The sequence below is a fragment of the Pelobates fuscus genome, chromosome 3 (genome assembly GCF_036172605.1).
Source record: "Pelobates fuscus isolate aPelFus1 chromosome 3, aPelFus1.pri, whole genome shotgun sequence".
Taxonomy (NCBI): domain Eukaryota; kingdom Metazoa; phylum Chordata; class Amphibia; order Anura; family Pelobatidae; genus Pelobates; species Pelobates fuscus.
The window spans coordinates 169671596-169696697 of NC_086319.1; the positions used below are offsets into that span (position 1 = coordinate 169671596).

Here is a 25102-nt window from a genome sequence, read left to right on the forward strand (position 1 = left end):
TGTGTGTGTGTGTCAGAGCCTGTAGAGTGTGTGTGTGTGTGTCAGAGCCTGTAGAGTGTGTGTGTGTGTGTCAGAGCCTGTAGAGTGTGTGTGTGTGTGTGTGTGTGTGTCAGAGCCTGTAGAGAGTGTGTGTGTGTCAGAGCCTGTAGAGAGTGTGTGTGTGTGTGTCAGAGCCTGTAGAGAGTGTGTGTGTGTGTGTCAGAGCCTGTAGAGAGTGTGTGTGTGTGTGTCAGAGCCTGTAGAGAGTGTGTGTGTGTGTGTGTCAGAGCCTGTAGAGAGTGTGTGTGTGTCAGAGCCTGTAGAGAGTGTGTGTGTGTCAGAGCCTGTAGAGAGAGTGTGTGTGTGTGTGTGTGTGTCCCCTTACCTAATTGGGCAACTCAGCAGTAGTACTTGTATTTGTGATGTTAACAGTCTGTTATTGTGCGTAGGAGCTGTTTCCAGGATTATGTATGTGTGGCTGCCTGTAGTGTGTTGCAGACTGATACATGGATTTTTATTTATGCAATAAATATGTTTAATATTGTGGGTAGCACATTATTATCATCATTTTTATTTATAAAGCGCCAACAAGTTCCATAATGCTGTACAATGGGTGGACCGACTCGTATTTTAACCCAGACAAGTTTGACGCACAGGAAAAGAGGGATTACATACAAGCAAGTGTCAGGATCTTAAATTAAGCCCTATATAAACCGAAAGCTATATCCCTATGCTACGGAATGTGGGCCAATACACAAACAAACCAAACCCAACTATGCATAACGAGATGGGAAGAAGACTGCTCCATCAGAATCTCTGATGCAGACTGGCTGCACACCCTTAATTACCTATCCAAACTCACACATAGAAAACTGGCCTACAGATGGTACATGACTCCACAAATCATACCCCACGGTCTCTCCTCTATGTTGGAGATGCTCACAGGAAATAGGAACACTGCTACACATATGGTGGTCCTGCCTAAAGATCCAACCGTTATGGACAGAAGTTCGAAACACATTCCGTAAACTAGCCATACCGACCTTACCAGAAAACCCACAAACATACCTTCTGCTCACTAAAGCACACAAACAAATAGGTGTCCTTGTCATTCTGGCCGCCAGAAACCTTTTAGCCACCAACTGGAAATCACAAATTTGCCCATCCAAATCCCAACTCTGGGACAAACTACAACAGTACTACATTTACGAAAGCATGACTATGACAGATAGCGTAGACGCGCAACGTTTTCGGGAAACATGGAAACCGTGGGTAGACCTACAGGTGTAAATAGCGAATGTTCGCCAAATACACAATACCGACAAGACGACGACTTCCCTTCAACTGTAAGAGGTTCGTACCTTCACAGAGCCTGACCGAACCTCCAATATATATATGAATCCCTGAGTACCCTGTTGGGAACAAACCTGGTACATTCAACACGAACAACTGACACGCCCCAACACAACACAGAATAACCGCATATATCATGCATTGAAACATGAAAATGCAGACTATACACTGAGAATCTTAAGGTTTGAAGTTTGCCCTCTCTTGTAACCTTCCCCCCCCCCCCAAGATACATGTACCGTATATAAACGATGTGCAAAATTTTTGAACCCTTTCCCCTTTTCTTCTGTACCCCATAACTTGAAATCCAATAAAAATTGTGAATTTAAAAAAAAAAATTGAGCCCCATCTCTTACGGGAAGCCAATGTAGGGACTGACGAAGGGGGGAGGCATGGGAGGTGCGGGCGGACAGGAAGAGGAGCCTCGCTGCCGCATTTAATATATAGACTGTAACGGGGCAAGTTGGGAACACATAAGACCACTGAGAAGCGGATTACAGTAGTCTTTGTCGTATCCTTTGTCGTACCAGGCGTTAAATAGGGTCGGATGCGCGCAATGTTTTTGAGATGGAAGCAGCAGGATTTGGCGATTGGTTGGACATGAGGGGTGATGGAGAGGTCGGAGTCAAAGGCAGTGACCCTTAGATGGTAGCCATTGACTTGGAGGGAGACAGACTCCGGAGTAGCAAGACAGACCACAAGTTCTGTTTTGGACAGGTTCAGTTTAAGGAAATGAGCAGCTGTCCAGTTGGAAATAGAGAGGAAGTCAGAGACACAAGTCAAGAGGAGTGGTGAGAAATCAGGGGGACGACAGATTTTTGCGTGTCACCTGCATAGAAATTATACTGGAAGCTGAAGGAGTTGATGTAATATAATTACCAACGTGTCATATTTCCTTGAAAATTTACACAGAAAAAAGGCTTTGTGTGTTACTGTTCAACTAAGATTATCTATACTCATAGAGATTAATATGTAGAATGCTCCCCCCTCAGGTAGATATCACTTAAAACGTAAGGGTGGGGGAAACAAAAGTTTTGCAAAGTACAAGACCATTCTGCATACTTGTAAAATGTACGCTTGCCAAGTGTGAAGTGTGCCCCAGTTCTTAGAAAAAGGACGCACTGTAGTGGAGAACAAGGAAGGACACAGTACAGACAGTTTTATCACTAACTGGTGCTCATCCAAGGAAACTGATGTTTGTTTCCCATATGCCCTTCCCATTTACTCCTAAATTCCACAGGGAACTTTCTGAGAAACTATAGAGAACGGCAGGAATGTAAACCCTCATCCTCCACTCTTGAAGAGCAGCACTGATTGGTAAACAAGTTGTTTTTTTGTTCAAATTAAATTAAATTTGTGTTTCAGTCCTAGACCAAGTTCAACTGCAGTCCTGCTTTAGTAAATAAGGAGAGGCGGAAAATATGAGATTTTTAAAAGGTAAACAAAAATTCAACAAACCATTAAACAAATTGTGGTTTGTTCAGTAACATGTGAATTGTTGAGATGTGCCAAGAGAACTGTATATGAAAAGGAACACTCAAAGCCTGGCTGCAGTAGTGGTTATGGTGCCAGGAGTGTAAATGAGCCGTCTCGGAGTATTTGTCAAACCTCAAAGACAAAAGATGGGGGTGTTAAACATAATACAAAAAGTGAATACACTGGATCTCTGTGGCAAGGATCTGCAGTCCCCAAATACAAACTTGGAAAAATACATTATTTTATTATTTATATAGCGCCATCAGATTCTGTAGCGCTGTACAATGAGTACATAAATGTGGTCTGTAAAAAAATAATAAATAGTTAAACCATAAAGGTCAAGCAAATATACAAAATTTTGGCCTCTGGGCCGTAGCATGTATATTAAGGCCTAGCAGCCAAAACATTGTATATTTGATTCTTTGTCCTTATAGTTTAATATATCATATTTTCTTTACACACCACATTGTGATGCCCGATGAGAGTTTTTTTTTTTCTATTTTTTAGACCCTTTAAGAATGGTTTGACAACTTACTTAGGTCCTCTAAGCCGCAGTACCTGCTTTCAGATTCTCCTGTTAGCTTTTCCTGAAGAAGGCGTTGGTTTGATGTAGTGTGATTTTGGAGCAGGGAGTTAAGTTGTAAATCCATTCTTAAACAGTTTAACATATTACCCTGGGACAAGCCTGGCATCTTAACCACTAGGGCAGGCTGTAGTGGTTATGGTACTTAACCACCACAAAAAACTACACTTATTCGCCATCTGGATGAGCAGCCATGTAACATACACCTTTCCAAGTAAAGAGTACCTGACATGGTACCTACAAGCGAGCATAAAGTTTAATTTAGATTGGTAGAAAAACTTAAAAAATAGGGCATCTCTAAGCAGAGCAAATTACAGAAGAAATTGGGCAGACCAGAGACATGGCAGAACTGGATCGGGGAGGTAGTATACCTCCCACAATAAAACAAGCTCAGAGAGCCTAATACAATTATAGTCAAGCAACATCTGAAAAAGAAAAGGATGGAGGAGACTGAGGCACACCAGGCCAGAGATCCAAAGATGTCTCCATGTGTAATAATTAAAATTACACACATACAAACAAACCTGAATTATACACCTGGGAGAAAGGCTGGTGCTTAGATCAATGTCTACCAATTGTGTGTGGTGCAATACAAGAGTAATTCCTTATTAGACATGGACAAAGCTATGCAACTCAAGGGGGCTCTCTGAGTGCAAGCACAATTAAAATACAGCTCTATAGATCACAGTAAAATGTGAATAATGGCTTTAATATTTTCTTTCTTGCGAAAGAGTTCATGGAAGGATTTCAACTAGCAGTATCCGATGAATCGGTAAAACTAAGCAAGAGGTCAGTTACACTAGCCATCCAAATAAAATGGACAATATCCGGTACCTTACTAGATGCCTAAATAAAAGGAACATGTGCCAAACAAGCCATTAAAATGGTCTTCATAAGCAACTGAAATAAAATCCGCAGTAGCATCTAACTAAAATGGCCTTTGGCAGTAGGTGGCTCACTAGTCAACACATTTTAATCAGTCCAGGGATTTTAGTGCTGTAATAGGTAGGGTTCCACAAAATAGCCAACCTTGGTAATTAAAAAATAAAATAAACGTGGGAAGACTAGAAGACAAAAATAAAAACAAAGAAATTGACTCCTTGTGAATTGTATGGATACTCTTTCTAGATTAATGTCAGACTTGAAGAAACTCAACACAATAAACACGATCAGGTGTCGGAGGAAGACATATGCAGAATTCAGGCTCCTGGTGTCTTTTAGAATAGACAGACACCAGACAAAGGACACTGTGAAAACCACACTCAGCAAAGTGTTAAATGTTTTAAAGTGGTGTGAAATTCTAGCCAGAAAACACATGCTGGGAAATAGGACACTCTCCGGCTGAGTCAATTTGCGCATGTAGGGAATTCATAGAATTATCAGTATGCTTGTAGTGATCTCAAAAACACCAACCTAGGCCAGGGAGTTGTAAAATTAGATTGACTTAAAAAAAAAAATACACACAAGCCCTCACCAATGTCTACAAAGATTAATATGTTACTGAAAATTTAAATGGCGTAAATGTGGGAGAAATACTCCAATCCTTCACATTTAATTGAACCTGATCTGTTAAGTTTCCATTCCCCATACTGTAACACTCCAGAGAAATGTGCATGAAATCTGTAGAAGGCAACATCACTCCAATTAAATCTTCTGCTTTGTTCAGCATTTCTCCATTTCCAAGAGAAATATAAAAAAAAAAAAAAAAAAAAGATTAAAATAAATAAAAACCCACACAAAATTTAAACACAACTACCTTAAAATGTCAATGAGGCATTTTATTTTCTGTACTGACAGTGTTTCAGTAAATAAACAGCATACTGACAGAATGAGCTGCCATGTTTTTTTGGCCCGTGGGGAGTGGGAAGAGGTTTTGTCAAGTTTAAATATAAACTTATGAATAAAGTACTGGGATAACTATCCATAGGATGTCATCTGTAAAAAGATACAGAAGGCGGTTTACGCAATCCCTGGTCTAAATTTTATCCAATATATTGAGAAAGCATCTGTCATAATTCCTTTCCGATATTGTCCAAGCAGACCAAACCATTCCTGGTCACGAGGTCTGGGACAATATAATCTGTGCCCTGAACCTAGTGCGTGAGACGGCAAGAGGTGAGCTCCCGGTTTTGCTCCTATCGACAGCTGCTGAATAAGCATTTGGCAGGCTAGGGGGTTATGTTTGAAACGCTGAAAGAGTTGGGTACCAGTCTAAAAGCTAGAGCTAGTTAAAGCTTTTCATGCAAACCCCACGACAATTCTCTGCATTAGTCCGACCCATTTCAGAAATCGAACGGGACACGGCAGGGATGTCCACTGTCCCCACTCCTCTTTGCACTAACACTGGAACCAGTCGTAAACAGGATAGGAGAAACAAAGGTATACGAGGCCTGAGTATAGGAGAGAATAATAAAATACTAGTATATGAGGATTACTAATGGTTTGTAGTAACAAACCCTGTTGATTGTCTTTGGAAAATCGTGGCAGGATTCGACAAGTATGGTAAGATCAATACTCTTCAGATCAATTATTCCAAACTAGAAATCTAAAAAGTGACTATTTCCCCAACACTGGAAGCTGAAGGGTTCTGTGTGTGCAATGGTCCTTTAATTATTATTTTGTACACATTACAGTGAAACAAGCCATACCATGGAACAGCAAACAGGCCTCTCCAGCAAAAACTATCTAGGAAGCAAAATAGAAATAAATCAAGGGCAAGTAAGAGTATAAACATGTAGCAGTAGTAAGTCAAAACACAGAGGGCTGGAGAGAATGGCTGGAGGCCTAGTTTTACTGACCCCATCTTAGCCTGAGGGAAAACTGTAGAAACCAAACCAAACCAAAATAAATTGAAGTGCTTATGTTGCTTGGAGGTCAAGGGTACCAGGTACTGCATCACCACTAAACCGGTTTAAGAGACACTCAGTCCACCATTAGCCTGAAGCACATGCTCCAATAACGACATGGTGTAGGTGAAGCTATGCTCTGCTTCATGCCATACTAGGGCTACAGAAACTGGCTAAGAATCAGCTAGGTGCTCGTGGCCAATCATGTCCCAATTCCTGGTATGAGCTGCTATACCTTTGGACAAACCAAAACAAAAGTCCACAGAGGGGCTGGACCGCAGGCACTGGAGAGCCTGGTGTTCATAAAATTGCTCAACAAGTTTGACACAAACCAGAGACACAGCATCCACAGGCTCTCTGCACAAGAACCACTTCTATGAACCCATAAAGCTGCTTAGAGTGCCCTATGATTGCTGCAGTAAACCAATCCAATTTGATTGTTGGGGTGATTGCAGACTTTCATAAAAGGTCCTACATGCAGCCAGAATACTTCCACCTACCAATATGTTCGCAGATCAAACGTTGCAGAGTAAAAACAATTATGGGGTCAAAGTAAAAGGTTTTAGAAAGCAGTTTCATGATCCTCCACGTGTTCGAGAATGAGACACACACACACACACACACACACACACACACACACACACACACACACACACACACACACACACACACAGACTTTACCCAGGACATACTTTAAAATCCATCCTGGTAAAATATTTTATAAAGAAATACATTTTGTAATAGTAATATAACAATGTATGGGTGGGCAGAGTGAATAAGAGACCATCCTGATTTGAACATTCTGTAAAAGAGCCAGACAAGATAGAGGAGTTTAATAGAGGCTACGGAATGCCAGCTTTCAACACTAAAGGCAAAGGTTGTCAGAGTTTGAGGAATGGAGTAATACAATTGTATATAATTGAGGCATTAACATTTGCACTCGCCACTAGCCTTTGGAGAGTGAAAATTTAGCCCTACTGAGTAGAACTTTTGTGGGAATGCTGTGGCGAGTAACTCAAGACCGAGTTAGTAGCCATTTTGATAAAACCATTTGAAAACCAAAAACAAACACAGGGTTTGCAATACAAAACTAAACTACCACATCGCTTTTAGCAACAAGAACAAAAAAAAAATTGAAATATTAACCCTTTAACAAAATGATATTTCTGGAACATCATGATCTAGGGTGATTATCCAAGTCTTGGTCCTTAATATTTATACAAAAAAAAAAGAAGGCAACAATAAATAGTATGGGGGCAGGGCCTGACTACAAGGCCGAGCAGCCAAATAGTTTTAGTGCTCCACAAAGTCCGCACTCAATTTCTGCAAAATGGTCGAGCAGCCACATGGAGCAATACCCAACATGCATCAAATTCAACCAACTCTGTGTGGGGTTCTGGTCAAGATTGTATATGCAAGCAACCTAGAACTTTGCATATGCAATAGACCCATTAAACTAGGAATCAGCAGCGATGAGGCAGAAGTCCACGGGAATCCACGCTGGGTAAATCTGCTACACTCTCAATCACCCAAACCGATGTAGACCTTTTCTGAAGAAAAGTCCAAGCAAAAAAAAAATCAATAAATAAATCTACCCTCCAGGGAAAGACTTGACTGTCACATTTAACAAAGTCAGTGGGGCATAGGTAAAGACTCCATATCAGGCCTGGGGCTGGCGAGATAGTTTTTGTTTTCAGTTAGTTATTTTCCTTTATGACCAGATACCTCTTCGGTAAGGCTAATTTCCTAGTTAATATGACCAGGCATGGGTGGACTTCATGTGATTAATACTGCAGCGCCTACTCTTATGCAAGTCTGTAATATGTTATGAAATACTTTGTATGTGACTATGTGCGCAATATCATCTTGCTATGTCCATTAGCTATTTGGTGTTGGCTCAGTCTTGCTCGAAAATATGTCATTGCTCATGCTATACCATAATGCGTCTACATATTTATGTTTGGCAATGTCACTACAAAAACAGTGTGTTATAAATGTGTGTTATAAATGTGCCTCAATACAAATAAAAATTGACTGAAAAAAATGAAAATAAATTATGTGAAAAAAAACTATCCTGTTGTTGGCAGGTGTGTGGCCCAATTATGAAAGGAAAAATTTTATTTTTAAGAACCAGTGCCTGAAATAGCATATGCCCACAATGGCAAAGTACAAGACGTAGTTATGAGTGCGGAACGCACAGCTGTGGTTTGCAAATGTGTTATGACCACCTAAATAAATAAATATATAAAGTGTCCTGTTTCTCCACTATCCCTTCTGTACAGATTACGCTGAATAAGTGTTATCTTGGACTCTAAATGTAAAAGTATTCCGTTTAACCAATAGTACCAGAGTAATGGTAGTTGCCCATGCAGCAGAATATAGGATCAGAAAACTGGGTGGGCACCAATTATATGGGGTAGTAATCCGTGTGTACTACAGTGACTATTTTATAATACTTTAATCTTCTCTCACCCTTTGTGGCCAAGTTACGCCATTGGAGAGGTGGGGGTATTCTGATTTTACACCCAATAAGGCAGCTAAATGTAATTACACAACTTGTTCAGAGGTTAGTGTGTACAAAGGTTAACCATTACTCAGATGCCATTACACAGAATGTAGTCAAACAGCATGAACTTGTGACTAGGGGAAAGTATGAAAGTGCTGCTCCCAGTCTAAAATCTTTTGCCTGAATGTCTAGAAAATATGAGGCAATGTTTAAATTATTTTTAAAGCCTCTGTATCGAAGCGGCACAGTCACCCCACCCTGCAAAATGAGTATTTCATAAAGATAAAATCTTTGACTGAAATTTTAAGAAGTTCCAACAGTCAAAAATATATACGGAGATAAAGTAGGGACTAAAATTTTTAGTATTTCTCCTACTCCTGACACCTCTAGACCGAACACTGGGTGAAAATACTATAAGTGTTAATCTCCCAGCTATCATTGCAGAGATATTAGCTGTATCTATAGAGGATTGCATGAGCCTCCATTGACCTTAATGCTGTACCCTCTTGCATTAACAAGAGCACAGCAGTGACGTCAGCTCCTGGCACCGAAGAGGACCAGCAGGAAGAACATAGCATCTGAGTGACAGGTTCAAGTAAGTAAATCTTATCTTTCTCTGCCATCCCACCCCAGCCACTGGACCATCAGCAGCAATGTCACTGTCGGAGGTGCAAATTATGAAAAGTATCCAGATGGTGACAGTGCCACTTTATGACAAATACACATCTATAACTAGCCAGATCTATATAATAAAATTATATATTTAGATACATCCACTAGTTACAGAGAGGATAATCACTAAAGTAAATTTTAACAGGAAACCTCCTAAATCACTTACTGGAATGGCTTAGTGGTTAACAGATGATTTGATCTGTCATTTTATAATAGTGCCAATTAAAATTGAAATTAGCATCTCTTACACCTTCCCAGCTGACACACAGCCAAGAGGGTTTCCCACTCTCACTTTGAATGAGCATTCAGTGCTATTCTGTGAGAAGAAATATTGGCAGACTGCAGCAATTGCATTGGAAAGGCTGAAAATTATCAGTATTCGATATCCTGGTGGCAGATCAGGCCTATGGCAGGAACACCGTTTTGGCGAATGGCAAGTTAATTTTTTTTTAAATATACTGCAGGTATGATAACCACTATTTTGACAGACTGTTCCTTTAAGAGAGCAGGCAGCCACCACGGATATATTTTCGTTAAAAGGGTGTTTCAAAGGCATTTATTTTAAATGAATGCAGTAATATTGAAACAACCAAACTTTTGTCTCTTAGATCCCTGCCCACTTTCATAGCACACAACTCTGCCCTGCTAGGCAGACACATTTATTGTAGAACATACAATAAGGGAGAGCCCAAATATACGTGTTACAAAAGTCATGAATAAATATACAGAAATATAGATTGTAAAACAATACAAGCAGGGACAGCTTGTATCTGTCAACATTTTATCTGTCAGTTACTTGCCATTACACATCCACACTGTACAAGTGCTGAGTAATATGTTGGAGCTATATAAATGGCAATAATGAGAATGACAGTAATAACATACACAAACATCAGCAGTACCTCCCTGTCTGTACAGTAAAGGTGTTTTCCCAAAATGAGGGCTGATGATTTTCTATATTGCAAGGTTGGCAATCCATTTTACCCAGTTCCTCAGTGAGGGTGTTTGGTACACTGAAAAAAATGCATTTCTCGCTATGCTACCAAAATGTATTTAAATATTTTGTGTAGCAAGTTGCAGAATATAATTTCCCAGGCAAAAATAGCCCAGGGGAAGCAGAAGGCTGCTGCTGTGGAGAGCTCAGATTTAGTGGCGGCATGAATAAGCGCGTTCATTCTTCGGCTTGCTGATGCAGATAGCAAGGAGTTGCCCCGTTCAGCAGTGTAACTTTTTTTTTTTTTTTTTTTTTAACAGATAATAACTCTTAACATTCACAGCTCGTCTATTGCAAATGCTGCGCTGACACATGGAATACAGGGACCGAAAAGGCAGCGACAGCAAAACCAAGACATTAAGGATCACCTGCAGAAAGAAAGCATCTATGATGTGATCGAGAGGGCAGACCTTGTATGAAAGCGTGGAAAGGTGGTTGCAGCCACAGTTAATTGGACACATTACCAGTCTGTATTATTTTAATGGACTTTATTCAAACTTGACCTCATCCCCTCACACAGACAATGCTAGCTCTTCACAAATGTACTAGCAAATGGGTACAATGAAATTAAATTTTTACCAGGTACCAGCATGTCTACATTTGACTGCAAAGTTTGCAGTGCACAGCTAAACGTTTAAAGTGAAGCTATAGTGCCAGGAAAACAAAGTTATTTTTCCCTTCGTATAGTGGCAGTACTCACAAGTGGGATGTTCCTTCCGGTGTTGGACAAGAAGCTCCCCCTTCTTTGAATATTATAGCTGTGCTCCGCCTGCTGCCTCTATATAACCTGCAAGACTGAATCACCCACCAGTTCTTCTTGTCCCGGCAACAGGACGGACAGGTTCCCCAGTTCAGGTGGAGAAGGTACGATCAGCACAGGCTGCTGATCGGGGAGGTAATTGCCCGATGGTTCCCCGGGTGGGAACTGAGTGGCGCAGTACTTCCGGTCTAGCGTTACGGAACGCGACCGGGTACTTCCCATTTGTGGCTGCTAAGATGAGTTCCCGGGCAGTCCTCCTCGATTGCTTTTCGCATGCGCACAGTGGTGGAACGTACGCCGGGAGGCGTTGCATTCCACCAAACACGGAATCACGCAACTGCGCATGCGCGAAACCGGGGTTTTGGCGCCAAGTTTAAAATTTACATTTTTTTTTTTTTATAATTTGGTATATAAACTGTGCAGAACCTTTCTGACCCCAAGGGTGGGTGTACAGCTCTGGTTCTCCGTGTCACCAGCCCTCCTACACGGACATTAGGTGATTTAAGGTGAGATTTTATGAATCTCTCCTTTCATTCTTCATCTATTATGCATGCGTCTATTTCTATTTCTATTTCTATTGAATAATTTTTTTTTTGGTTTGATCCACAGATATGTCCAGTCCTATTCCCCCGGACAAAGCGGATAAGGACAAGATGTCAGCATCTGTCCCTAAAAAAGCCACAAGCAAATCTAAGCACTTATGTTGTCTGGAATGTGCTGTACCTCTGCCTGACGGATGTCGCAAAAAGACGTGTAATCAGTGCTCTGCGGAATTGCTAGAGAAAGCTAAGCAGACTGATATGGCATCCTTCCTGGGCTGGTTTCAGGACTATTTGTCCCAGACGTGAGTCTTTTAAAGATTCTGTGAAGCAAGAACCGGCTATACAAGAGAAGCCTAAGAAACGTAGAAGGAATAGATCTCCTTCGGTGTCTGATGTTTCTTCAGGAGAATGCTCTATTTCTTCGCCTTCGGATATTTCCAGCCTAGCTTCCAGTGTGGAGGAGGGCTTCCCACCAGAAGAGCTGAAAATTTTTATTAAGGAAGTAACATCAACTGTACAAGAAACGGAACCTACCATGGGTAAGGTTAAAGGTTTCCCGATGTCACCTAAAATCTTGGATCTCCTTCATAGAGAATGGAAGAATCCTGAAAGACGTGCATTTATTTCTAAACAATTTAAACTGCTGTTCAAACTACAGTCGGAAGAAAAGTGGGAAGATCTTCCTAAAGTAGATATTCAGATTGCCCAGCTATCTAAGAAAACCACTATACCCATTGGCGAAGTCTCAGGACTTAAAGACCCAATGGATAAACGAGCCGAAACTTCATTGTCGTCAGTGGCCAGAAGAGCTCTTTGGCTACGAACATGGACAGCAGATTCAGCATCCAAGGCTGCCTTGTGTGAATTACCCTTTGAGAGGAACAAACTATTTGGAACGCCTATTAAACAAATGTCGGACACAAAGAAAGCCCTACCTCTGGAATCAAGATCACAGGGATATAAACGTTTTCAGTATAAGGGTCAGCGGTCCTTTCGTTACCAAGGGCGGTTTCGAAGGTTTCAAAAACAGGGTGGAAACAGCAGCCAGTGGTCTAGACAAGAATCCAACAGGCAAGACAAAAAGAGGAAGTTTTGACGCCAAAAGAGTGGGAGGACGCCTTCGGTTCTTCGCCCACGAGTGGAAAAAGAGTACATCAAATGGGTGGATTATAAGAACAATTTCAGAAGGTTACAGAATAAAGTTTTCAACAAGACCACAACCTTCCTTCCTACTATCAGACTATCCTTCAAGGAAAAAAACAGAAGCACTCCTAACAGAAGCTCTTCTTCTTTTAAGAAAAGATGTGGTAGAGAAGGTACCCAAACGTTGGGAATTTCAGGGGGTTTACTCCCACCTGTTCCTGGTTCAGAAACCAGACGGATCCTTTCGGCCAATACTAGACCTAAAACAAGTCAACACCTGCATACCGTACCAGAAGTTCCGCATGGAAAGTATTCTGTCTGTAACGCACATTTTACAAAAAGGAGATCACATGGCAAAATTAGATTTAAAAGATGCTTATCTACATGTACCGGTTTCAGAATCTTCCCGGAAGTTTCTCAGGTTTGCGGTTCTTACAAGAAAGCGAACGATTCTCCATTTGCAATTCAAGGCTCTACCCTTTGGCCTGTCTTCAGCTCCTCGAGTTTTTACGAAGATCCTGGCACCCGTAGCAGCAGTCTTACGTCTGAAAGGTATCTCGATTGTTCCATACCTGGACGATTGGTTCTTGAAAGCCAATTCGAAACAACTGCTAAAATATCATCTCAAGATTACGATGAAGGTTTTAAAAGATCACGGTTGGATCCTGAACCTGGAAAAATCCAAGTTGAATCCGTCACGGAGTCTGGAATTCTTGGGTCTTCGGGTAGAATCACAGTCCCTGTCTCTGTTTCTACCAATAGAGAAACAAAGGAGGATCTTAAAAGCCGTATCAAAGCTGCAGAAAAACCTAAGCTCAATCAGGGATGCTATGAGTTTGCTAGGCCTCCTCACTTCTGCAATCCCAGCAGTGGCTTGGGCAAAAGCAGAATCAAAACCATTGCAATGGGACATTCTTTCACAATGGACTCGAAAACAGGAAGATCTAGACTCTCCCTTCCACCTATCCGAAATGGTGAAAAAAACAGCTAAACTGGTGGAGAGACAGGAGCAACATTTCAAAAGGCCTATCTTTTGCACAAAAACAGTGGATTACGATAACCACAGATGCTTCCCAGACTGGTTGGGGCGCCCATCTCGGTTCTCAATTCCATCAAGGTCTTTGGAACAAGGAAGAGGCAGGCGCTTCCTCAAATTTCAGGGAATTACAAGCGGTTTGGAAGGCACTGGTGTCCTTCGGTTCAGTCATCACCAATCGGACGGTGAGGATTCAGTCGGACAACGCCACCACTGTGGCTTATTTAAATCGCCAAGGAGGCACGAATGTAAAAGCTCTCCAAGATCTCTGCTACCGTATAATGTCTTGGGCCCAAACCAATCTTCTCGCAATCTCAGCTACCCATATCAAAGGGTCTCTAAACGTTATTGCAGACGACCTCAGCAGAAGTCATTGGTCTCAGGCAGACTGGGCGCTATCAAACCAAGTTTTCTTGGAGCTAGTTTCCCGCTTCAGCAGGCCAGAGATAGACTTGTTGGCAACAAGGAGAAACCGAAAAGTGCAGAGATTCGCTTCTCTCCAAGCAGGAGACTACCCAGATGTCCTAGACGGTCTTTCGATCCCTTGGAACTTCAACATGGCTTATATTTTCCCGCCTGTCGCTCTTATTCCCCGGATTGTTCAGAAGATAAGATGGGAGAAGGCAAGAATTCTAACAGTCCTGCCCTTCTGGCCAAACAGAAGTTGGTTCTCAGAAGTGGAAAATATGACCATATCACGTTGGTCTCTCCCGATCTCTTCCACCATATTAGAGAATGTGACTCTTCCAGTAGAAACCCTGGAAATGTTTCGCCTGACAGCATGGTTGCTGCAAGGATGATCCTTCAGGGACATTGTCTCTCGGGACATGGTCTCTCAGAACATTTATGTGACGTTTTGTTATCCTCTGTCCGCTTGTCCACTTCGAAAATCTATTTCAGAGTCTGGATGAAATTCAGAACCTGGTGTTCTCTTCGAGGTTCGGATCCTGCCAGACCATCTATCCCGGAAATCCTTTATTTTTTGCAGGATGGTTTTGAAGCCGGCCTAGGGGTCTCTACACTCAAGGGCCAAATTTCGGCTCTAAGTCACTTCCTGGTTCGTGACATTGCCTCAAACATACTTGTCCGAAGGTTTGTTAAGTCCATACGGTTGAAGAGGCCTCCCAGATTAGTGTCTTTTCCTACCTGGGATTTGTCTCTGGTTCTTCAAGCCCTTTGTGAACCACCGTTTGAACCATTGATTCAGGTCCCCATCAAGCTACTAACCTTCAAGACGGCTTTCCTGGTGGCTATCACCTCCGCTAGGAGAATTGGTGAGATCCGAGCTCTGTCATCTTCTCCGGAGTTCACCATATTCCATCAAGAAAAAGTGGTCCTGCACCCCAGGCCTTCTTTTTTGCCTAAAGTTATCTCTAGGGCTGCGATTAACCAACCTATTATTCTGCCGTCCTTTTGTCAATCTCCTACATCGGATCTGGAAAGAAAGTGGCATCTCCTGGATGTTAGAAGATCCCTGAAGATCTACCTTCAGAAGACTCAGGGGTTTAGATCCTCAGATCATCTCTTTGTCTACTTTCAAGGCAAGTACAAGGGTCGTGCTGTTTCCGGACCCTCTCTGGCTAGATGGCTTACAGATACCATCAAGTTGGCTTATCACTCCAAAGGGATTCCTCTCAGATTCCCGTTGAAAGCTCATTCCACTAGGGCTATGGCAACCTCCTGGGCTGAAAGAGCAGCAGCATCACCTGAAGACATCTGCAAAGCGGCTACTTGGTCTTCCTTGCATACCTTCATCAAGCATTATAGGCTGGACATATTTTCATCATCTGAGGCTGCTTTTGGGCGTAAGGTGCTGCAAGCTGTGGCCTGCTGAGTCCCCACCCTTTTGTTTGGTTACAGGGATCTTGCTATATCCCACTTGTGAGTACTGCCACTATACGAAGGGAAAAACAGTAATTTTACTTACCGTAAATTCCTTTTTTCTTAGTATAGTGGCAGTACTGGGTTTCCCTCCTCTTTCATTTGTATTAAATGTTTTTTGCATTAGTCTGTCTCCGTTTGGTTCTTTTTTATTACTGGCGGGTGATTCAATCTTGCAGGTTATATAGAGGCAGCAGGCGGAGCACAGCTATAATATTCAAAGAAGGGGGAGCTTCTTGTCCAACACCGGAAGGAACATCCCACTTGTGAGTACTGCCACTATACTAAGAAAAAAGGAATTTACGGTAAGTAAAATTACTGTTTTCATGGCACTGTAGTTTCCTATAGTGCCTCCCTCCCTCCACGTGCTGCAGATGGGGATAAAAACCACTTCAGTCACTTACCAGAGTCCAGTGCCTGTGTCACTCGGCACTGGCTCGTTCTCTGGCTCCCATCCTCTCCCCCCCAACATCAGTCAGCGGGGAGATCTAATACACATGCACAGCAATGGCCGCGCTCGCATGGGGACGCTTTGCTAAGGGGTTTTGAGTGACGCTGGACATGCATAAAAGTTAAAGAAGTTAACCCTAAATAGTAATCATTGCAGTTTCTCAATAAGTGCAATAACTACCTTTGAGGGGTAAATGACCTGGGACTATGTACCCAGACCACTTCAATGAGCTGAAGTGGTCTGGGTGCCTATAGTGTCCCTTTAACCTCGCTTTCAATTTGGACTACTTTGTAAAAGTATTCCATCTATGCAGCTTGGATAAAACAATGCATACTGGAAATGTTATCCACTTAATCCCACCCGTACCCATTTTATTCTCGTGACAGATGCACTATATCCTTAAAGTGAACATAACACATTCGTTTGCAGGTTTCTAACCATTTGGATTAAATCATGTTATACAAGCGTTTCTTTTCTTAATACTGTTAAAACCTAATTTTATCCATACATTTACACTTGCTGTAAAACACACCTGTCATGCATATCTGCTTGGAAAGCACGCATTTGCTTCCCGAAACAAGTTTTATTTACACAAAGCCAACGTAAATTGTTGGGGAAGTTTAACCTCTGTGTTCTTAATCTCTTTCTCCATTCTCAGATTGCTTGTCCAAAGCTGTTGCAATAACCAATTCTGGTTGTTTCTCTTCTATCAATGTGCTTGCTGTTGGTGCTGCTGTGGCACAGTCTGCCCTTCCCCCTTGCATGAATTGGTTTTCCTTTCCTTGTAAATCGCAGTTCAGGTGGCCGATCCCGCTCGTACCCACCCATTTAAAAAGGTGCAAAAATCACCTTTTCCCCCCCCAGTGCCGTGCGAGTCTGTCGAGGCTGGCTATGCCCCACCTCCTTGGTTAAGAGCAAACTTCATGATCTCAGTCATTCCAATGCTTTCCCATACGAAAGCATTGGGAGGCTATTGTCCAAGTGTGCTAAATGCCGCCCTGCGCCAATCAGCATCTCCTCAGAGATGCATTGAGTCGATTGATCATTATGAGAAACGTTCAACGTCTCCATGCAAAGTCTGCACATTCTGCAGAACTGACCAAGAAAACACCTATCTTGACCGTCTGAATGACTGCCACTAGAGGTGTTCCTAGTTAGCAATATAGACATTACCTTTTCTCTGAAATGGCAAGGTTTACATTAAAATGCCTGCAGATACAGTATATAGACACTAGAACTACAATTATCTGAAGTTGTTCTGGTGTCTACAGTGTCCCTTTAAGAGCAATAGAAAGGATATGTTTCATAAAATGTATTTCATAAAAAGTGATTTTTCCCCCAGTTACATTGCGATAAACAACTGAAAGTCAAGTTATAACCAGCAATATCTCTACATGGTACAAGAGTGTTGCTGACCCACTGAACTTTGTGCAAAAGCAAAATGCATCAAATGAGATCAAGCTGGAACTTAGAAGAAGCCATGGGTCACATGGTTAGTTAGAAAGCAAGCACAAAAGAGGACTGTGCAGCAATCAGAAAACACTGGTTGCTTTCCAAAGCAGTTTAAACATATATTACATTAAAGTAAAATCCAGAAAACCTGATGTTCACAGTGCTGTAAAGGGCGAGATGTGGGATACACCCCCCCCAAAAAAGAGAAAATGGCATATTTGTTTACCTATGCCCACCCATTTCCTTCTATTATGCATGTTTCTACGCATTTATAGCAGTCTGTCATCTGCACTTATGATAATTGTTTATAAATAACGCCAACAAATTCTGCAGTGCTATACAGTGGGTCTTTGAAATTTAAAATGAAAATAATGAGATCGGATAGATAGAAAAGCTAGGTAGATTAGATCAATAAAAAGGAAGAAAGGGAAAATAAAATTAGCAAAATTTATAAGAGAACAAAAAGAAAAATGACGTTGCGGGGCTCTGATCAAGCATGAACTTAGATATAAGAGGTCTTCGACAGATTATCTTTTTCCTGCAAAATCAGCCACTCCAGGCACCAGGCATAGTAGTAATATGCTTGGCATTTATATAGTGCCAACATATTCCGCAGCGCTTTACAAATAACCCGTTATTGCATAACAGTTCCTGTTCAAAGGCAACAAAATGGTACAAACCACAAGAACGATTTCGGACTAAAAAGCTACATGATCAATCAGTTCCACTTTTGGCCAGAATGGTAATAAACCTTAAAAAAGAATGGGCATGGCTCAAGGCATAGGTTGAGATTAAATGAAAGACAGTGTGAATTATAAATGGAGACAAAGTGCCAGACATGTCTTGACATGGTAGACCAAGACACCCATAAATGATAGGTTAATGTTTATCTGTAGTAAAGAGGTTGTGGTGATGGAGATCCCATTCAGAGATCTGCTGGATAGCAGGCCTAGTCTTATGACTTAACCGTATACAAGTCACACAACGCTTAGACAAAACTGGTACTGGCTACTGCATACAGGAAAAAGCTTTATCCAATTATCCCAACACCCAGCATACTCTTCAATATTTCCTACAAAATCATGACTGCATATAAAGACTTCATCTTCAACTTAAAAATAAAAAAGTAGAAAAATGATGTTTTCCTGGGATGTGGCACAGCCGATGAAATCAGACTTTTCTAAGCAGATGACAGACGCATAAAGCCATCGTTCTAGTGTGCAGAGAAACTGCCATTTACCAGCAATCCGACGCATGAGTGGAACCACAAAGCCTTCACATGACTGTTTAATATTCTACTCATTGTGTACTTAGCTAGGCTTATTATGAGATAACCAGATGGGCTGAAAGAAACAGCCTAAAGATCAAAACCGTACAACAAAGTGCTTACACGGTCAGTGTGCCTCAGCCACAGAAAATGTATTTTTACAAACATGGGGGGGGGGAGAGAGAATTGTGGGAACCAGTTTTCATGGCTTAAAATGCTGCTGAGAAGTTCTTCAACAATATCTGCTAGACTTGAACCATGATTTAATATTTTTGGACAAGCTTTTCAAACTATTTAATATATTTGCATGCCTATATACTAGATCTGCATACAACCTGTTTTGAGACCTAGCAGAATAAAATCCCTACAGATTTAAGAAAATGTTAAATTTAGTGTTGAGATATGTTAGTGCATCACCAGCACATCTCAAGTAGGACCTTGAAAAAAGTACACCTTGTTCACAGTGATGCCAAAGGTCATGCTTTTACAATCCTCTGAGAATTCTCCACCTGATATGCAACATCAGATTTCAGACATTATCCAGCCTTTCTGCAGGCACTCTTGAACTGAAGGAAAAGAAAGAGTGGGGAAAACCACTTACCTGCATACCACCCTATGCATGCTGAGCACTAACATCCAATATGCACAGAATTAACATTAGTTGGCTTGGGAACTCTTGTTCCGGAATGGCTAAATGAAGCTGCCGGAAGTACTTACACGAAGAGCAAAGTGTATTTTCTCTATAGCTGCAATTCATGGGCCCCCACCCTTGGCGGGTGGTAATAGTAAAGCCTTCCCACGCCCTGCAATTTGACTGAGAGCGCTCCAATTGGTTAGTTTAAGAGTGCACTGATAGGTAAATAGTTATCATTACCTGTAAGACTCAAAATTGACCTACTGGGAGGTGGGTGGGGACAAAGAGGGGGATAAAGGGGGAGAAAGCCGCCCCCCCCTCCCCTCTCATTTAGAGACCCACTGCTCATGGGTGGGGGTCAGACAAAAGGTCCCCCTCTATTGTCATTTTTAGTCTTTCAGCCTTTTGGTAGATAGCTCCCTAATTAAACATACAAACAAGTAGGGTGTTATAACAAAGACTCCTCAAAATAGCAAATTATACCACCTTAATAGATTAACCAGAAGAAAATCCAAATATCTAGAAAGGAAACGAGATCAACATAGGGCAATATAGTTTAAAAAAGTGTCAGCCTGCCGTCTACAGATTACACTCACGAGAGGTAATTCAAGCCCATCATGTAATATCCAACTGGAAAGCTGTGTCCAATTCTGAGGAAACCTGTATCTTTATAACTTGCAATGGAAACAAAAGGCAAAAGAAAAATACAAAACACTGTTTATTTAGATTGCACTTACAGAAAAGTAGTAAAAATTCAGCATGTCTCTGCATATAGCAGATCTATGTGAAGCGAAGCTGGTCAGAAACATGCAAATTGAGTCCCCTGGACAAACAAGCCCAAAGAGTCCTTGAGGTTAATCCTATGTGTTTTGTCTGGGAAGACTTCTTCAGGGATATGATAGCTCCCTAATTCCCACGATATTAGGGAGCTATCTAGTACGCTGCGGCACGGATCAGAATTTGATTCATTCTAATGAAATTTCGAACCGAACATAAAGTACCGAATGTCGTCGTAACACGAATTCTACTCATTCTGTTCGGATGAAATTTGGTTGTTTCGCCGGTGTCCTGTCTATATGACAGGGCGTCCGGAAATACTGAAAGGAGGCATTGCAAGATCACAAGAGGAAAGGGTAAGTATTGTGGGCAGATTCTTTTGACCATAGGAAGTGGGTAAAAACTGGTCAAGCGTAGGAAAAAAACACAAGACCAATTAGTCCCTACTTTAATCTAGCTTCCTTTAAAACATGAGAGTTAGGAAGAAAAGAAGAACAGATCCTGAGAGAGGAAGAGAAAGTAATTGGGGAAAGGTAAGTTCAGCATGACTGTGCCGCTTTAAACACAGCTGTTTAAACCAAAGCACAAAACAAGCTGTGATACAAAAAGGACCAGCAACTAAAAAACAGCCATGGGCTGTAGGTCCCAACATGATTTCTAAGGATTAGCATGACAAAGGTGGAATTTTCTCAAGGTCCTCCTTGAGATATGCAGATGATGCACAACAATAATGCACGTAATTTAAAAGGTCTTTTATAGTTTATAGTACTTATATCCAGCGCATTTTAACAATTAAAATAGCTCACAACCTCCTAGTTTAATGACAAACTTTATGGTGGTGACCGGATGAGAATTTAGGGTGCGGGCAAGCACAGCGCTGAACCATTCCTTGACAGTTTGAGATTAAAGTGGGGAAGTAGTCAAATACTCAAGGCAACATAATTGCAACAGCAAGCTGTAATAGTTATGTTGCCTTGTGTGTGCCCTAAAAGTCACTGGCAATATAGAATTAGACATTCAGGTACAAAAGGATTAGAGAACCCTGCTAGTGAACTTTATTCTTAACATTTGTAGCAATTTTCTACACTAGGAATAAATATTTACCTACCCCCACCATACACAGTCTTAATTGTTTAGTAGCTCCAGCCTTTATTATTATTATTATATGTAAAAAAAAACTAAAGCTAAATTTAGTTTGGAACACATTTTAATACTTCATGGTGCAGCAGACGGGTGAATAGACTTAAAGTTTAGCTGATGAATTGCATTTCCCAGTAGTTTGTAGAGAACTATGGGAACTGTAGTCTCAGAATAGCAAAGAGGTGGAGGCAAGACAGCACTTTCATGCATTAGGTTATTGTGCTTTTTAGTCGCAAACCCTAGGGCTTTGCAGATAACCCTGAACATTTTCTCACTTGTAATAGAGTCAAGTTACAAAAGGGATCTTATTTTCAAGTCACGTTCATTTGATGCAGGATTTTTGCCTGGGGCTTAAGAAGCAATTTAAAAAATAAAATAAAAGTCTAGCTTTGACAGGCAGTGTGGGAATCCAGCTTCCATTAGCATAGAAACATTTTCATGATATTAAATGTCAGACAATTAAGCACCCCAACTAGAATGTCATGTCATTCCAAGCCTGTGAAGAAGAAAGGTATCAGTTGCTAGGTGACCTATCTATAACAGACATGATGCCAACACGCGACAAGAGGAAATAAAAGCACGAACAGGCAATCCTGGGACATCGATTTCAATGGGACACGAAAAGTGCTCTCATTGAACTTCTGCTGTCGACAAGAGAATGAGGACTTTAACTTCATCTTTATCCAAACAATTATGAACAAGAATAATAGCTGCAAGACCTGGCCTAAATAGTCACCTGCCTGTATTGTGCATTTCAATTATTTCATGAAACTAGTCCATTCTAAAAAAGGCACTGATGGGGCATTTCATGTCAAAAGACTTGATACTCCGGTACAATGAAATAGTTCCCACCCATTGTGAATGCTTGTCTCGTTAACACATTTAAAAAAAGTGTATTCCTATTCTAGTTTGGGAAAATGGGTGGGAAAAATGAGCAAACCAAGCTTAATGTCAAAGTTTTACCAAAGGCTCATGGAAAAAGCATGTAAATAGATCTAGTGCAGTTAAAACAAATGGTCACATGTGTCAAGTTCCCCAGTTCACTGGGGGGGATCAGCTTTCACCTTCCCAAAGTCAATAAAATACCACTAAGTTGAGTATATCTGAGAAGTAATTTAAAAACAAAAGCTAAACGGAATCCTTTGTGGATAACCAGAAGTTAGACACATAACAAAATCATTGTTTTTATGTGTGGAATGTATAAATCCCAACACATGGCTGGTTTGCTTTAAATTTGATAGATTTCGTTTTTCAAGGATAATATCTTCTGCAGATACAATATGCAAACCTTGCTCTCAAGCAGCTATACCGTAGCAGTCACCAAATCAGTAGTTCAACCTTCAGTCCTCAAAGACAAATAGGGTAGGTCACTTCTGGTCAACCAGAATAAATAAGCTAGTGATTAACCTAGATAGGCTCAGACACCGATGTATTTCAAATCTGAGCAGCTCCTCCAGCCATGGAGAACACAACTTAACAGGTTGGTTTGCTCTGCTTTTTAACTGGAAAGGTCTATCATTAAACAGGTACCCCAGTTATTCAAAGACATTACCCTGTAGCAAACATTTTACAACTTGAGGATCTTAAAGACCCTCCAGCACAGCAGTTCAGAAAATTATTTTCAGTTAAAATATATCCCACATTCATTCCTCTTCTCTTAAACACTGTAAAGGGCTTACTTACACTGTCTGGGGCAGGACATGGAGGTGGGTCCACCAGGAGAGGACACAAATCATCACAGTGGTCATTTTTTAAGTCTGTGTCCTCAGAGCTGACTGGCATGTGTCCTCTGCGCAGTCTCAGGACAGACTCTGCACTGTTTCTGCACACCTCCTGATCAGTTTCTTGTGTGTTCATGGGATGATGAGACCCTTCTTTTTCAGGTCCTGGGCTCCAGGAACAGCTGGTGTCACAGGGATGTTCTGAAAGCAAAAAACAGTTTCAAGATTATAAAAATATAAATATATACACACACACACATATACACACACACACACACAAATTAAACATAAAAGTACCTAAAAAGCACTATTAAACATTTGTTTATAAGCAACACAGACACTTTGTGGAAAGAAAAATAAATAAAAAACAAAAAACAAAACACAAAACAAATAAACATCACTACAATAGAAATTACAACTAACTACTTCTCAGCAACTGACCACGTAACATGATAGAGCAGATGGTGTCTTCCAAGATATCCAGCAGAAATGAGAGCATTCAGCTAACTGAACACTGCAAAATGTACTATAATAAAATTGTTATCAGTCAGTAAAGCTGCCCTTTGGCTTTTGAAACTAGTAACAAACACCAAAGCCAAGCCAAGGACAGGCAATAATGAGAGTACAATAAATGGAAATAATCTGTCACTTTCATCTTTGCTCATTAGAATTTCCCAACAGCTGCAGAAATATGCCCTTCACTCAAGGAATTCAAACAGACTGGCACAATGCCCACACTATGAAGAAATTAAAGTTAGACCCTCCACAACGGTGGCATTATAAAAAAACAATATAAAATGTCTAGAAAATGTATTTTTATGCGCATACATACATTTCCAAGCTCCCAACAATCAAAGGGGTGGTAGCGATGGGAGAAATGTACACAAAAATAAAATAAACTTCAATAGAATTTTTTTTTTTTTTTTTTTTAAATGTCAAATCACTGCCACATTACACAACTTTTTAAAAACTGAACAACATACTCCACCAGCTGCTGTTACTGGAAACAAAAGTAGATCTCTGGAGAGGTTATGGTTTGTGCTCGTATTATCTTTAAGGTACACAACTGTTTGAGAGGATATGCATTTATCGGCCCAAAACTGGCTGATAAAACAACAACATTTTCAAACGGTGCTGCTGCAGTTACTTGGTGCAAGGTCTGACCTCAGGAAGATTCTGTCGAGCTGGCAGGAACACACGAACGTATGTACCCAAACAGAGTCTTGCGATCACATGGCTATGTTAATCAGAGGCTTAAAAAGAAAGGCGCTCATAGCTGATTAACCCACTGGCAAAGCAGGGCACAGCTTAGCAAATAAAGGGGTAAATAACCACTAATAATTCACTGGGCTTAATTAGGCTATTTAAAAAAAAAAAAAAAGTTAATTAAATCAGGTTTGTAGAGGTTACAGTGAGGATCAGGCAGTACGAGGTGGATAAACACCAATATTACACAAGTCCTCCTGCATTATTTTTTTTTTTTTACACACAGGAGAAAATGTTATTCCTATGAGTTACTCATTTACACATGATCCTAAATATATAATATGGCATGAGAAGAGATATATGGGAGGGTTAACTAATGGAGTAATCAAAACTGAACTATAGTACTTCCATATAAATGATGTGTGTGACATTTGCCATTTTGGAGCAATAAAAACACAGCTTTAAGTGAGTTTTTGTGGAAAAACTGATGTCTGTTTGCCTTGTTTGGACTAACAGGGATACATTTTAAAAAAAAAAGTTTGGATTTTATTATTTGCTACTTTTTTGCTTTTTTTCCCTTTTGCTTTCCACTCTGAATTTGAGGGGGGGGGGGGGGAGGGGGGTAAATGAAACGGTTTGAGCAAAGAAGAATCCTGTAAATAGGTCAGGTGAAGTGTGGCAGAAAA

At 40.9% G+C, this 25102-nt stretch overlaps 1 protein-coding gene across 3 annotated transcripts in view; it reads right to left on the reverse strand.

Annotated features, from left to right (window-relative positions):
* Nucleotides 1-25102, reverse strand: part of ADIPOR2 (adiponectin receptor 2) — a 125174-nt gene that overhangs the window by 57177 nt on the left and 42895 nt on the right. For 2 of the 3 annotated variants that reach the window (XM_063447659.1, XM_063447660.1), the window contains one exon: nucleotides 23173-23411. In XM_063447659.1, the coding sequence (XP_063303729.1) occupies nucleotides 23173-23411 (239 nt within the window). Of the gene's footprint in view, nucleotides 1-23172; nucleotides 23412-23651; nucleotides 23724-25102 lie in introns of those variants that run through there. The other variant, XM_063447657.1, reaches the window with a different exon arrangement.